This window comes from Sinocyclocheilus anshuiensis, unplaced genomic scaffold, assembly GCF_001515605.1.
Source record: "Sinocyclocheilus anshuiensis isolate Anshui unplaced genomic scaffold, SAMN03320099.WGS_v1.1 scaffold579, whole genome shotgun sequence".
Taxonomy (NCBI): Eukaryota; Metazoa; Chordata; class Actinopteri; order Cypriniformes; family Cyprinidae; genus Sinocyclocheilus; species Sinocyclocheilus anshuiensis.
The window spans coordinates 3,825,367-3,841,137 of record NW_015551075.1 but is presented as its reverse complement, the minus strand read 5'-3'; the positions used below and the strand labels follow the sequence as shown (position 1 = coordinate 3,841,137).

Sequence of the window (15,771 nt, the reverse complement as noted above, 5' to 3'; positions counted from 1 at the left end):
TAGGTTTACGCGGCGCAATGCAACGCTATGCGTAAAAAGACAGTATAAGTCATTATAATCCGTAATTATGTCCCCACTGGATGCAACAAATGCCTCGTTTATAATGGGTTTTAATGTTTTTGTCTCCTCGCTCCGGCCGGACAGGGCATCACAATATGGTAAGGGGCGTAACATTTCCGTCACACGCTTGAGGTATTCGGCCAATCACAACGCACTGGATAGCTGGCCAATCAGAGCACACCTCGCTTTTCAGAACGATGAGCTTTGTAAAAATTGACGCATTTCAGAAAGGCGGGGCATAGAGGAGATACAATAATGTACAATATGTGGAAAATAATGTGTTTTTTGAACCTTAAACCGCATAAACACATTTCATTACACCAAATACACAAAATAATGTTATTTTCAGCAACATCATATGACCCCTTTAAAGCTACACCTTTAACAGCAGTCAGCTTGATTAACATGAGGAGTGGTATATCAGTCCAATCGGAATTTATTGTGGGCGTGGCTACCCGGTGTAAAAGAGTACACAGTGCCAGCCCACTTTATCAGCAGCCTTGTTTCTGGAAGTATTTTTGCCATTCATTTTTCCCATATGGATTTTTCTAAAGTCTTCATCAAGGTGTGATAAGCCGTGAAGCAAACCAACCAGGTACAAGGTGAATCACAACATTACAAACTTTAATTTGAAGCAAAATGTATTTGAAAATCTGACAAAAGGACAAGACTGTGTACTTAAGAGCTTTAATGAGGGAAAGAACTGCAATCCCATGAAGCCTTGCTAGTGACATAATAAAAATGACAGATAAATATAAAAACTATTGATTTATATATATATAATTTCCTTTGATTGGTGGAGATTTCTCTGCTGAATCATGGGTAATGTAGTTTTTCACTAGGAATTCCACTGTTAAACATGATTATAATTAAAAAAACATGTTGAAATAATGCGAACTGGCGGTTTCAACAAAAGCATACACCATTGATTAACAACCTCAGATCTAACACTAGGTCTGTCTTTGAGTTATTGTCAACAATCAATTCTCCTTTGGAGAAAATGAATGGGATTTTTACCAACAGAACCTGACTATTGCATTCTACATAAACATAACAACAAAATGTAATGCTAATCATTGCAGGTTAGGACAAAAACTGAAATTGACATGGTCAATTGGTTACACAGTGTAAAGTTGTGTTCAATATAATTAGACAAAAAACAGCAATATAGCACTGTTACTGGAAAATCTACATTGTTTTGAATGCAGCTAAGTACTGTCATGCTAGTGAAAAATGCTAACAGTGTTACTTTAAGCTAGTTACCCTCCACTATATTTGAGGGTGTTTGTTTGAAGATTTTTACTTTAGTAATTCTACAATATATTACCAAACAACTGACAAAATGTAATGCTAAGCTGCGTCCCAAATGACACACTACACTATGCACTTATGTCCTTAACCATGTAGTGCATGAATTATATAAGGTTATTTTGTTATTCATATTCAGTCTGATAGCTACGTAATTAAAGCTGCGACAGTTGAGTGCATGACCTCATACGTCATTGCTTCCGTTTAAAACAGTGAGCGCAAGCTAGATTCAAGTGATTACTACGTTTTGAATATGGATATTTTTCTTACAAAAAGCATCGATTTTTTTTCTCAGTGTGAACGCACTACTCGCACTATTTATACTACAAAACATCATAGAATAACGCATAAGTACACGATTTGGGATGCACCTGTAGTCTTTGCTTGTCGCTATCATGGCTGGTTAGGAAAAAAAAAATACTGGAAAGGCTACATTTTTTTGAATGCATCTAAGCTACTATCACACTACTAAAAAATGTTAACATCACTAGTTTGAGCTAATTTACCCTATGTTTGCCCTATAAACCTATGTTTGAGGTGATCATTTTAATCTCATATACCAATAATTCTATAGTTTTAAGTAGGTGTCTTAGTAACCATATATACCAACATCCTCTCAGAACACTTTAGCAACTGCATGACATAAAATGCTAAAAATCATTCAGAACACCTTTGCAATCTGATAGCAACAGTATGGCATTGTGGTGGCAAGTTTTACATGAAAAGTACCACTCACAAATGTAAAAAGTAGTTTATTAGCATTGTTCATTTAAAGCACAGAAAGTGTAGGTGCTTCTATAAATGGGATTTGAGAAAACAAAAGTGTCAGTGCCAGGCTGCCAGCTCACAGGGTTACACTAATATGATTATGTGGATTATGCCAACGAGCTGGTCCGGGGCTATATTTCATGCTCTCGTTTGGGGGAAGTGTTAATTGGTTTGGAGCGTTTGATGCGACTGCTGCTAAGCCGGATGGGGGAGGGTGAATGTGAGTCTGTGGAAAAGTGTGTTTCTGTTTTGTGGCCTTGGAGGGATTCAGATTGATGAAAAGAGATCCCACTTTGACTCCAAGGCCAGAGCAATGCTGGCTTTCTTTCTCTTATAGCATACCGCTGGCTCATGTGTATCTCAAATTGGATTACAAAGAGATAAATGTGAATGAGGTTTCTGTGAGTGTGAAAACTTTCGATCACTGGAGGTCTTTTTACAAGACGACTGCTTGGAGGAAGTAAAATATCTTTTGAGCTTTCGTATTGAGGAATGTGGTTGAATTATATCTTGGAGACATCAGATGACATTAACCACCGACCTCAATTGAAAAAAGATGCAGAGGGCAGTTCGTATAGGTGACAAAGGAAAAAGGCAAATCAAAGAGATGAAAATACAAAATGCATTAAAGGGACATTAAAATTCTTTCAGTTGCATTCATTTATATTTAAATATAATCTAGCTCAGAATTTAAATATGTATGGTTTACAAGATATTAATCAAATTGGCTCTTTTAGGTAATAAATAAAAAAATAAAAAATAAAAAAAACGTTTAGCTGTATATTTGACTATTGTCATAAAGTCTGGTCTACTTATTTGCCCACTGAGGCAGAAAGAGACTGTCTGACCAATTACGGTTTGGAGATATAAAAAATATATATATAAATATAATACTACTACAACTACTAATAATAAATATTAGAGCCCGACCGATATATCGGTGTCGGCGAATATGCCGCTGATATGAATTTTTATTTTTTTAGAGAATATATAACGCAGATAAAATGCTTGAAATGGTGTAATTACTTCGTTTGTCCAGCAGAGCGTGCTCCATTGTTTGCTACTGACGACCTGGATGAAATGCTTTAAAGTTTAAGTCTATGGAAAACCATTGAAACGTTGAACGGCCATATCTCTGGCGAATCCACACCAAATTCAGGGGATCCCTTCAGCTCGAGGAACCCTCTCGAACGTGAATCAAGTGTACGTCTCGAGGCCCTCTTTCGAATGAGACCACGCCCGCGTCGATAGCCCCCGGGGTTCGGGAGTTAAGGGTGGTTAAATTCGTGGTCCGTCGCCGTCCGATCTAGCGATCCCGGAGGGCTACCGACGCTCGGAGGGAGGGTGGCGTTCGAGAGGGCTCCTCGAGCTGAAGGGATCCCCCGAATTTGGTGGAGATCCCCCGGCGCGTTCGCGAGATAGTGACACCAGCCAACACTTTCACTTCAGTAAGGAGGTCCTGTAGTGCCCTGTGAAGTGGAATATCGGCCTTTTTTACTCCCTAATATCGGTATTGGTATCGGCCCCCCAAAAAAACCCATATCGGTCGGGCTCTAATAAATATACATTTCTACTTGTGGATATCTAGTTTGATTTCAAGTAAAAGTCACAAAAATCTAACCTGCGGACTTTGACTGTGCAAAGCTTGACTTGAGCTCACAATGAACCAAACAAAATGTTTAGAAGTAAAAATCTTGCAATTTTATTTGCATATAAAGGCAGCTAAATATATCACAATGAAACCTGAAGAAAAAAAAAAAAGAAGAAACGTATCTAAACTTTCTCAGGAATGAGACTGTAACTGAAAGAAAAGCTGAGAGGCATTTACAATGGCAAGAGTTGAAAACTACTGGCAACATTTTTTTTTTGTGCTAGCAAGACTGCATTTACACAGTGCAAAATTACAAAAAAAGAGAAACAAAAACTATCATACGCAAGATATCAAAGGACAACTAAACCTGGTTTTGGCAGGTTCAAAGAAAAAAAAAAAACAACCTTTGAGATTGTACATTAAAATAATTTCAAATCGAGTACTCGTTTATTGTATGGAACAATACGCCGTAAAGTAGGCAACACTGAAATGAGCTTCAGAGGAACATTTCATGAAAACAGAAAAGAGCATGTGTGCGCTTCACGCACTTTAAGTCATCACTTACAGGCAAAATTATATTCTTCAAGAGGCTTAGAACAAACACAATTTTACTTAGAGATTTTACAGCTTACACACATACATATAGATATACTCATATTTTAAGACATTTTCCAATTTCTATGCAGAATGAGGCGCTCCAGAATATACATGAGTTCAAATGCATCCATGTCTTCCCTGCGCTTGTAAAAAAGTGTTCTTCAAATGCAAAAAAAGAGAGAAATCACCTTAGTTTTGAATAAAAACAATAAATATGGCGCTTTCTCTTCGCTAGCAGAAAGAAGGGGCTCCAGAACTTAAAGCTAGTTTAAGGCATTATCCCTGTCAGCTAAAAGAAAGCTTAATTATCCTGAAAAAGAATATACAAAATGAACAATGGCATCCCATACCAACATACTTTGAATATTGACAAAAAAAGAGACAATTTTACAAATTCACAAAGCTTATTATCTTACAGATTTAATCAGATCTTTTCATAAGATTGTTCACCACTTCTGTACTATTTACCTGCATGACCCCGTCCGTCATCAGAAGCTTCCACTGAATCTTTTAGCAAAAGACTGGCGATTTTAAAAGAAACATTCAACTATTTTTTTTCCAAAGTATTGTTAGAAAACGTAAGGAGAAAAGGAGAATATGGTGACACTTGCGGGCGTCTCAAGAGCTTGGGGGGTTCGGGAGGTCGAACACGATGGGAGGGTTGGTGGGTTGAAAGCTGACTGTACAGGTAGAGGCGTTGATGAATGTCGTGTACCCGTCTGTCATAATGCCGTAACCTAGAGGAAATGAGAAAGGGAGGAGTCAACATTCATATGCCAAACTTAAAGGGATAGTTCACCCAAAAAGGAAAATTACCCCATGATTTACTCACCCTGAAGCCATCCTAGGTGTAGATGACTTCCTTCTTTCAGACGAATGCAATCAGTTATATTAAAAAATGTCCTGGCTCTTCCAAGCTTTATAATGGAAGTGAATGGGGGTCGAGACTGTAATCTCTAGTTTATACTAACTCTCGCACGTGTTCAAATATGGATATTTTTCTTACACAAACGTATCACTTCGCTTCAGAAGGCTTTTATTAATCCCCCGGAGCCGTGTGGAAGACTTTTTATGATGGATGGAGGCACTTCATTTTGCTTCAAAATCTCAACACCCATTCACTGCCATTATAAAGCTGGGAAGAGCCAGGACATTTTTTAATATAACTTCGATTGTATTCGTCTGAAAGAAGGAAGTCATATATAAGTCATCCTCATTTTTAAGTCATTTTGGACAAAAGAATCCACTAAATCAGTGGTCACCAACCTTTTTAGGCCCAAGATCCCTGACCTCGGCCTTTATGAAACAAACTGGCTTTAAACAAAAATATCTAGCCATTTGAAATTAGAGGCAACCACTGCATTTTAATCACGATCTGCTCGGGCATTATTAAGACGTGTCAGTATGAGCATTTTAAATAACGTCTATATTCAGAAAAGGGAATTATGAGTTTGCCCACTGACTGTGTGTGTGTGCACAAACAAACACATTGAGGAAACACAATAAACAGTGCAAGGTCTTTCCTCAAGTGGAGCACTTGTCCTTCTCTGTCTTAAACATGTTTCATTAAAACTATGATAATAATAAAAAGCCTCAAAAGCTGGAGGGAGGAAATGAGGGGATGCAGCACATCTGGTGAACAGTCTGAAACTGAACCCAACGGCAGATCTCTCGGATTCCTCTTCCCTCAGTACCGGATTGAACTTGTAGCCAAATCTGGTGTTAAAATGCAACCCATATCCATATATATTTATATCCTAGACTGCTTATGGGGTTTATGTTCGTGCTGATGCAGCTAATGCTGTTCTGAGACTCTGAATCTCTAAAGGAAACAACAAGCCATTTCTGTTACAAAGATACAACATAATATACTGTACTACAGTACTATTTCTCAAAAGATTTTGGTTTCAAATGATTCTTTTTAACTTTCTATTCAAAAAATCCTGAAAAAAGTATCAGTTTCCACAAAAATATTAAGCAGCACAACTGTTGTCAACATTGATAATAATAAGAAATGTTTTTGAGCAGCAAATCAGCATATTAGAATGATTTCTGAAGGATCATGTGACACTGAAGACTGGAGTAATGATGCTGAAAATTCAGCTTTGCCATCACAGGAATAAATTACATTTACATAAATCACAACTTTTGAATAGTAGAGTATATTTTAGGCCTGTTTCAGATTTCATTTTCAAAGATCCATCAGCTGTGCTCTAGGTTATCATACAGGGATACTGGTCGACTCAAAAATATAAAAATATAGGGATACTGGTACCCAAAAGTGAACTGTGTAACTGTTACATCAAAGTCACACTTCAATATTTCTAGCCACCTTTCTGTAGTCTTTATTGTGACATCCTTCAACCATGGAAATCACAGTAGTGCATGATGACTCATGGTTTTTCGCTTTCTTTTTACATTTTTTTATAGCAGTGCCAGTTTGTTTTTGTGGTTACTCACCTTCATGAATTCCTCCGAAGGCGTGGAGTTTGGGCCGGACTCTCCTCTGAACTGTGTTTAACAGCTCAACACACCCAACTCTTTGCAGCTCCTTCGGTACCCAGTCCCTAAAACCTACACACACACACAAACACACACAGACACACAATAAATCAGCTTCTAATCTCAGAGGAAAAACAGCTCACATTGTGACTCATGTCCAATCATTTGCGCGTTTAACCTAAAGCTTCAAAATTAAGTCAACCTGTAAGAAAACAATTCTGAGGCATTTTACAACTCTAAAGTGTTATTTTATTATCATTGATATAGCATTATAGTTTTTGTTAATATTTTGAATTAGATTTTATTTTTATATTTTCTGTTTTCGTTTCTTAGTCATTTTGGTTCTGTCACTTTTTATTGGTTTTCTTTTAAATATGTTTTTATTACATTTTAGTTGTAGTTACTTTTGTACTTTAAGCGAATAATAATAATTATAATTTATTTCATTTCAGGTAATGGTTATTTTATTTTAAGTTTTTTTTTTTTAAGGTTGTGGTTTTAGTTTTAGTTTTAATTAACAATAATAGCCCTGCTCTAAGGAAAGATTTTAGTTAAAGTTATATCAATTTTGTCATTTTTATTAGTTTTTTTTAATATGTCCATATAGTTTTTATTAAGTTTTAATTGTAGTTATTTTAGTACTGCAACTTAAACTAAACAAAAATTAGAAATGTTGCTTGGAAAACTAGCTGAAATAAAATATGCTTTTTAATATTTAGTTTAATTTCAGGTAATGCTTTTTTCAAATAATGAAAATGTGTTTTTAAGGTTAAAGTTTTAATAAAATGCTCTGACAATAGATATTACTTTATGTAAAAAATTTCACTCTTTCCTTTTCCTATAACTTCATATGACGGATTTCTCGACAGTCATGACAACAGGCTTCATGCGAAAGCCATTTAATGTATTCAAGAGCATTTGAATAACTGGATGGAACTCCATTAGGATTGGTTAATTGAACTCACCGAGGGGAGGCCCATGGGTCATGAGAATATCAATGCCCTCTGGGATGAGGTTCCACTTATCGAGCAGGGACTGTCCCCTGGGCAGGTTAAAACCCCAGCCATTAAACCACGGCGTCCTGCGGGGAGAGACAGAAAAACACATTCATAAGCACCACACATGCATCCGTCCATGCGGCGGGACAGAGACGTACACGCGCCGTTTAAAATGACAGCTGACAGCAGATGTGGAGAAACAATCTCAACCTGTCAAAGTGATCTTCTTTCCTCCATCCATCCCTCTGGAGGAGGCTTCAAAGTGTGAAATGAGAAGGGCTTCACTGCAGGCTGCCATAATAAATGCAAATGCTCTGGGAGATGCAGCTTCAGAGAGCAAACAGCCCCCTCTCCCATGACTGCTATGGATTGATAGCTCAAATAAAGCCACGGGGTTAATGTAGGTACGATGCCCAAATGAAATAATGTGAAAAATGAGCGCGTGCTTGTATGTGTGCGTATTTATACATCTATATGTTTGTGTCAAGCTGAGGGTCTGATAGTGATGATAAATTGAGCGTCCATTTGTCCCAGGTCTGGTGAAAAACACAAATCACTGTCTGTGGAAATCACCAGAAAAGGAAGTCGAGCACTCTTTATAGAAAATTACAGACAGCGCAGGACACGTTTCGTGATGAAAAGCTTTTAGCAAAGCCCAATAGCGCTACATATTTGGGCTGGCAGTATGATGATGGATATAGGTAAACTGATGGAGATCGTGCTGTAGGTTTTTTTTTTTAACCATAATAGATATATTTGTGCAGGTACTGTAATAGTAGTCATGTTATTCACATGTGATAGAAAAAACGTGGAGCAATGTGAGAAATATTTTACTGAAAATAAATCGTATTTATATAAATTAAAAATATTTATATGTTCAAAGAAAATATATTATAATCAGAGTTGGGTATAACGCACAGTGTTCGAATTGTGGCAAAGCTCTTGGGGGGTCCCCCTAAACGCAAAACAGGGCTGTGGCTTTGTTTGGAACCATTTTTGTTGGGGAAATAGAACATGGTTTTATGGTGTCTAAAACGTAAGTCTCTTTATATTAACTTCTTGTTTATTGAACTGTTGTATAAAATCAATACCACATTTGTGATTTTTGCGAAAAAAATGGCACTCTTCGTGTGATATTGATCAACTATATGAAATGATATAAATATATACATTTTCTGCCCCCATATCTTGAATTTTGGGAGCATTCTAAATGCATTTTATTATACTGAATCATGCAGTGAAAGAACACACTCTAAATGAGCATTCAGTCTAGCTAGTGTTCAGTTCAGTCTAGCTAGAGCATTCAGTCTAACTAGCACTCATAACTCCTCTTATAATCAATGAAGCTGTCCATACACGGTATGATAAATGAATCTCTAACTTACATCGTACGTACATCTGCACTTTGTTGCTTAAGATGAGGGAATTTGCGAGTTTCAGTCTGAACAAAACTTTTCAGCGATGACTACTCTGAATTCCTCTGATTGGCTACTGCATTCCTAAGCTCAACAGAATCGTGTGTGATTCGTTATAATGAGCAATGCTGTAAAAACGCATAAAAATAAAATATGATGTGACATAAGCAGGTATAACTTTAATACAGCAATCGAAACTTCATTTTAAGTATTAAGGTTTTATTGAAAAACCAGGGGACCCCTGATAAAAAGGTTTATTTCATATTTCAAAATGTTGCACTCGATTTCACATATTTTAATCTGGCATTATAGTTTGGGAAAAGTCCAACTAGTAAAATGCTTACAAGTTTATGTCACAATAACACTAACATAAGTAAGAATAAATTATTTATCAGAATGATCTCCTCCGCTGGATCAAGCCGCGCGTCGCATCGCGTTCTTCTTCTGAGGTAAATTTTGGCTTATTATTATGGCTCTATCTATCTATCTATCTATCTATCTATCTGTCTGTCTGTCTGTCTGTCTGTCTATTGTCAATGAAAATATATTATATATATTAGTTTTTTTATTAATAGAAATCATATTTCCCCATGACACATGCTGTAAATTTGTTCATTCAAAATTTTTCATAAGCATAGAGTGACACAGAAAGAGAGAGAGAGAGGCAGGAAGGTTGTAGGTGCTATTTTTGACTTATTTCGCTGCAGCGTTTTTTTTGTATTGAATTTGACCAGGGGGGGAAATCAGGGCTCCGAAACATCAATAAGGTTTGATACAGTCAGAGGCCGCCACAGCGACAGCCACGAATGATTATTGAACAGCGGTTGGGTTGGAGGGGAGACCTGACACATATAAAACCTGCAGTCGTTCAATCTCAATCTACAGGAAGAAAAAATCAGATGAGTAAAAATAGAGATTTTACAGAGGTCTTAAGGTGTTGTTTCTTTAACAAGGAACCCAACTCTGCAAGAAGGTGAACAGATTTATACAAAATTGTCAAGAAATGTGTAGGAAAATGAGTATGTTAAGCTGACAAGGCTGTATTGCGTTACATCCCTGTGGTGAGAATAAGCAGAAATGTGTCTTGGGGGAAGTAAAACTCTTAAACAGCTCTGACTTGACATAACTCATAGTGAACCAGGCCATTCTGCGCAACGGCAGCAATTTGTCATAGACGCCACACAAAATGGAGCTTTCGTGAAAAAAAATCCCGCAATATTGTCCTTTAAAAACGTGAAAAAGGATGAGAGCACAGTGAGGAACAAAGATAGTTTAGCATAAATCTAACCTATATCTCATGACCTGAACATATTTCAAATAATCTTCTCAAATAAATATATTGTCCAAAAAACACAATGTTCATTCATACTGCGCAGTATATGGTAGGAATGTTCAGGTACGGATGCTGGAAGATCAGACTGCACAATGGCCCCATTGTTAGTGTCCGTGAATGAAATACACCGTCCATGTGAGTGCATTTGTTAACCTCCATAAAGATTAATGACATCCCCGTCATATAAAAGAAAGCTTGTTTCCTCAGTGGACCCAAGCACATAGGTCTTATTATACTGTACAGAGGTGTGTGTGTGTGTTTGTTTTGAAGGGGAGATCTGAGGACGGGATGTGATCCGGCTACACCGACGCACCAGATTAGATAGTACTCTCACTGGTCCACCATCTGCACAATGTCAGAAAAAACTTGTGCACAGTTTTGACGCATGCAGATGAAGGTGTACTAATGGGGATGATTGTTTTTACCTCACTGTGCTCAAAATATCCTGAAGTTTTGAACTTGAAAATCAATTCCAGATCTAATAATGTCAGTACATCAAAGAAAGAAAGAAAGAAAAAAAATGTTATATTGATAGAAGTTTCAACTATGAAAAGTTTCATATCACTATGATGTAAAATTATGTGTTCAGGATTAAATAGAATAAAATTCAAACAAGTATTTATGTCACACTCTTCTTTTATCACATCTATTTGTTTATATATATATATATATATATATATGTAATGATTATTTTAAGAGCTTTATAATTAAAATATATAAAAAAATAAAAATTAATACAATATTCTATACTTAATATAATAATATAATATAGGTCTTACTACAAAATTTTGAACATTTATACAAATTTATTAATTTAATTAATTAAAATAATAAAAAAATAAATACATAATGATTATTATTTTAAAGCTCTTAATAATAATAATAATAATAATTGTTGTTCTTTTAAGAGCTTTGTTTATCTTTAAATGTAATATTAAAATGATAGCTTTAAGATCAAGCAGGTCTCGCTACAAAATTTGGAATACTGATAAAAAAAATAATTTAATTGATAAAAATAATAATAAAAAAAAAATCAATACAAAAATCTAAAGTATCCGTACATTATGGTCAGGAAAAGAATAGCAAATATTGAATAAATGATTGTACCTGCACAGTCCTATTTCCTAGTTTCTACAGAATAATTATTAGTACTATGACACATTAATAATAATTTAAAACTTTTAAAGTTTTAATTTTCAGTACAGGGTTCAATGAAGAATTCATTAGCATACAATAAAATGATTTTGTAGTGCAAAAATTAATTTATGTGCCAACTTCAATGTATAATTACATTTACGCTAATTGTCCTGTAGCGTGTGATATTACTTACGATATAGGCTACATTTACACAGTCATTGTTTGAGACTGACTACAAATTATTGAAACGAGTGTGACTCTCGAACTGCCCTGGCTGTTCAGTTGCTTTGACACAATCTGTATTGTTAAAAGCGCTATATAAATAAAGGTGACTTGACTTGACTTGACTTTACACAATAGCTTACAGAAGTGAATACTGTCAGTATGAACAACTTCCAGTCTTACTGAAATTGACAATGTTCTTCAAAAATTAACCAAAATTCAAAATATAAATATTAGCAATTTGGCATCAATACACTATAGCAGGGGTTCTCAACTCAGGCCCTCGAGGTCCGCTTTCCTGCTGAGTTTTGCTCCAACCCTAGTCAAACACACCTGAACAAGCTAATCAAGACCTTCACTGTTATGAGAAAGTTACTGGCAGGTGAGTTTGACCAAGGTTGGAGGTAAATTCTGCAGGAAAGTGGACTTCGAGGACCAGAGTTGAGAACCCCTGCACTATAAGAAGGTCATTTAATGCACCATATTTGATCATTGTTTGTCCTCAGATGGCGTTCTGTCAACTCCAGTGAGTTCGATCACACACAGCCTCTCTGTCTCCTCATATACTGCTCTCTGTTCATGTGTGAGGAACGGATGGAGTATTACTAGCTCCAGCTGTCAGGCAGCAGGACATTACACACTGAGCAATGCAAAGGTCAGAGGCCTGCGAATATAACGGACAAAACAAACAGAGAGAGAGAGGGGGAGCGAGATAACATTAAACTCTCAATACACAGCACTCCTCTGACCCACGCCACAGCACCACGGAGCAAAATCACAGTCTTCCTGAATGTTTACCTCCTCCACCATTACAAAGGTAAGTCCATACAGCTTATGAACACAAACACTCCACCCACACTCAGCACGAGCTCCGCGCTTGAACCGGATACACTATTAAAAAGTCCACCAGGGTTTGCGGCCTGACCCAGCCGTGGCCTAAGAAACTGCCGCCAGAATGGGAAAAGAGTCTTTCCCCTCAGTGCATCCATGAATTAAATGCTTTGATAATGCTTTGATTCTCGTGTTTGAGAGTGTGCAGGGCGCGTCGTTCGTGTTATGGATTATAGCACATTATGCAAGGGTAGAGTTCAGGTCAGGGGTGAAATCTGCCTTCCTCTGGTAAGAGAATCTGATGTTGTTCAGAGAATCTATGTTCAATAGGTCTGGAGATGAATGTGGGAGCGTGTATTCACACGATGCACGCAGGTTCACGTGGCTTTTGTTCGGCCGTGTGGAGCGTTGCAATAAGATCAGAAACCTAAATGTGATATACATCTGAGACACCATTAATCTGCTTTAGATGACAAACAATGGAAGAGCTTCAGAAAGGGAACAGTGGTAGTGTTGGACAGGGGAGAAAGAAGAGGAATGTGTGCGAAAGAGAGAATGAGATGAACTACTGGAGGTAGACTAAAGGAAAGAAATAATGGGTAGAAACCAAAAGGGAAGAGAAAACTAAAGCAAGAAGGAAGCAAGGAAGAAATGAATGAGAGAAGAAGAGGGAGATTAATGATGGAATGAAAGTAGGAAGAAAGGGAAAAAGAAAGAAAGGGAAAAAGCAAGAATGACAGAGAAAAGAAAGTGAAGAGAATGTGGAAAAGGTGGCAGGAACAGGAATGAAGGAAGGAAGGAAAAAAAGAGGAAGAGAAAAACAACAGAAGAAGGGAGGAGGAAGAATGAACAAGGAGGAAAAAAAGATGGAAGAGAGAAAGGAAAGCAGAAAGTAATGAGGGATAGAAGGAGCAAGAGAAAGAAGAAAATAAAGAAAAAGTAAGGGACAAAGGAAGGAAGGAAATAAGGAAGACAAAAGGTGACAGGAAAGGTGCGAAAGAAAGAAAACAAAAGGAAGATGAGAAAGAAAGGATGAAAAGAGGACAAGAAAGGGAGAAAATGAGGAAAGGAAAGGGAAAAAAGGAAAGAGGAAAAACAAGGAAGGAAGAGAGAAATGAATGAGAGAATAAGAACAAGACAACAAGGAAGGAAGGAAGGAAGAAAAATGAAGAGAAGGTGGAAAAAGGCGGCAGGAACAGGAATGAAGGAAGGAACAAAAAATAAAGGAAGAAGAAAGAAAAACAAAAAGAAGGAAGATAGAAAGAGAGGAAGGACAGTAGAAAGGAACGAGAAAAAGAGAAAGAAAGAAAGAAAGAAAGAAAGAAAGAAAGAAAGAAAGAAAGAAAGAAAGAAAGAAAGAAAGAAAGAAAGAAAGAAAGAAAGAAAGAAAGAAAGAAAGAAAGAAAGAAAGAAAGAAAGAAAGAAAGAAAGAAAGAAAGAAAGAAAGAAAGAAAGAAAGAAAGAAAGAAAGAAAGAAAGAAAGAAAGAAAGAAAGAAAGAGCCAAGATACTGGAGCAATCAATTAAGAAAGAAAAAAAATTGAAGAAAAGAAGAGTAAGGAGAGGAAGAAAGGATGAACATAGGATAGAAAACCAAAACTAAGGAAGGAAGAAATAACAGAAAAGAGGAAGAAAAGAAAGAGGAAGGAAAGAAGGAAGGAAGGAACGAAGGAGGGAACAAAAATCGTAGAAGGAGGTACGGCATCAATGTAGAAGCAGAGGAAAAAGAGGAAGAGGAAATGGGAAGAAAGGAAGGAAGTAGGGAAGGAAGGAAAAGAAAAACGTGAAAGCACTAAGAGCTGCAGGAAGTGTGAGGAAGTGAAAGATGGCTCATCATGTGACAGTGATCCAGCACAGAGCAGCACACTGCAGTCCCCAGAGAGAGTTCCAGTGACCGCTCCATTCATCTGCTCCCTCACCTCACTGTCACTGCAGCACACAGGTCACCTAAACAGCTGCCTAATTGATTCGCCTGTCAAACGCAATGAAGGGTTGGATGTTAATAGGGGTTTTATTTTTCCCGAGGGGGGCCGACCCAACCGCCACAGGACAGTATATTTATCTGTCCCCACATACGTGTAATGCCCTGTTTCAAAGCGCTCATCTCCAGTTTATCAAGCACCCAGAATCCCGCTGTAATGATACCCAATGCGCCGACCCCTGATAAATGACCTCTCGGCCCAAGGCCACTCACACGTTAACTTTGGGGAGGAGACATGGGGCGGTAATAGGGGGGTTTGTCTCTGTTTGGGACGCTGATAATGACTTGTGTTGGACTGTAACGGATGGATGCGGGCAGAGGGCGAGGGAACAACAGAGTTTATAGGGGTCCTGGAGGACAACAGGAGTGAAGAGGGATAGATGCTTAACCGTGGGCCACTAAGATGGTGCGGTCCTCAGGGAGAGAGCAGGACACTAAATAATAAACTCTAAACATAAATCCTCCCAAAATTAAATGACTAGTTTGTTAACAATGAAATTAAAACAGCACTTCTGATATTACACCCTAGGGGTCTATAAAAAACAATGTCTAAATATGATAGAAAAAAATGTATATAAACAAAAATGGTACTTAATTTAAATATGGAAAATAAAATAAAATAAACCAGATTTTAAATTTTTAGATACAATTGTTTGCTTTAAAGCTATAAGTGACAAGCTAAATTTCAATAATTAAAACCACTTTAAATAAAATGTTAAATAATCATATTAAAATTATTGTATAAATATAAATATAAAAGACAAAAGGTGACAATGAAAATAATAAAAAATAATACTATATAAAGCTTAAAGTAAATTAAAAAAATATATATTTATACATAATTTTACATTTTATATTGTTACTTTAAGATCTAAAAATATTTCATTAAGACTTGTAAGATTTCATTTTTTATTTATGGTTTATATATGTTAAATTATATTTTGTTGTTTATAACAACGTTATATATAAATAAGGTAATATAAATAAACCATATACTGAAAATTAACATTTATAAAAACTTATATAAAT

At 36.6% G+C, this 15,771-nt stretch overlaps 1 protein-coding gene across 2 annotated transcripts in view; it reads right to left on the bottom strand.

The window, feature by feature from the left end:
- Nucleotides 1–3,860: 3,860 nt before the first annotated feature.
- The window catches only part of LOC107662308 (metallophosphoesterase MPPED2-like), a 35,444-nt gene continuing 23,533 nt past the window's right edge, over nt 3,861–15,771 (bottom strand). The window contains exons 2-5 of one of the 2 annotated variants that reach the window (XR_001631204.1): nt 7,792–7,907; nt 6,785–6,898; nt 4,793–5,061; nt 3,861–4,634 (exon numbers count right to left, since the gene is read on the bottom strand). Coding sequence is in view for 1 of the 2 variants with exons in the window: in XM_016452294.1 (XP_016307780.1) it covers nt 4,943–5,061; nt 6,785–6,898; nt 7,792–7,907 (349 nt within the window). In the remaining variant the exon portion in view is untranslated. Of the gene's footprint in view, nt 5,062–6,784; nt 6,899–7,791; nt 7,908–15,771 lie in introns of both variants that reach the window. The other variant, XM_016452294.1, reaches the window with a different exon arrangement.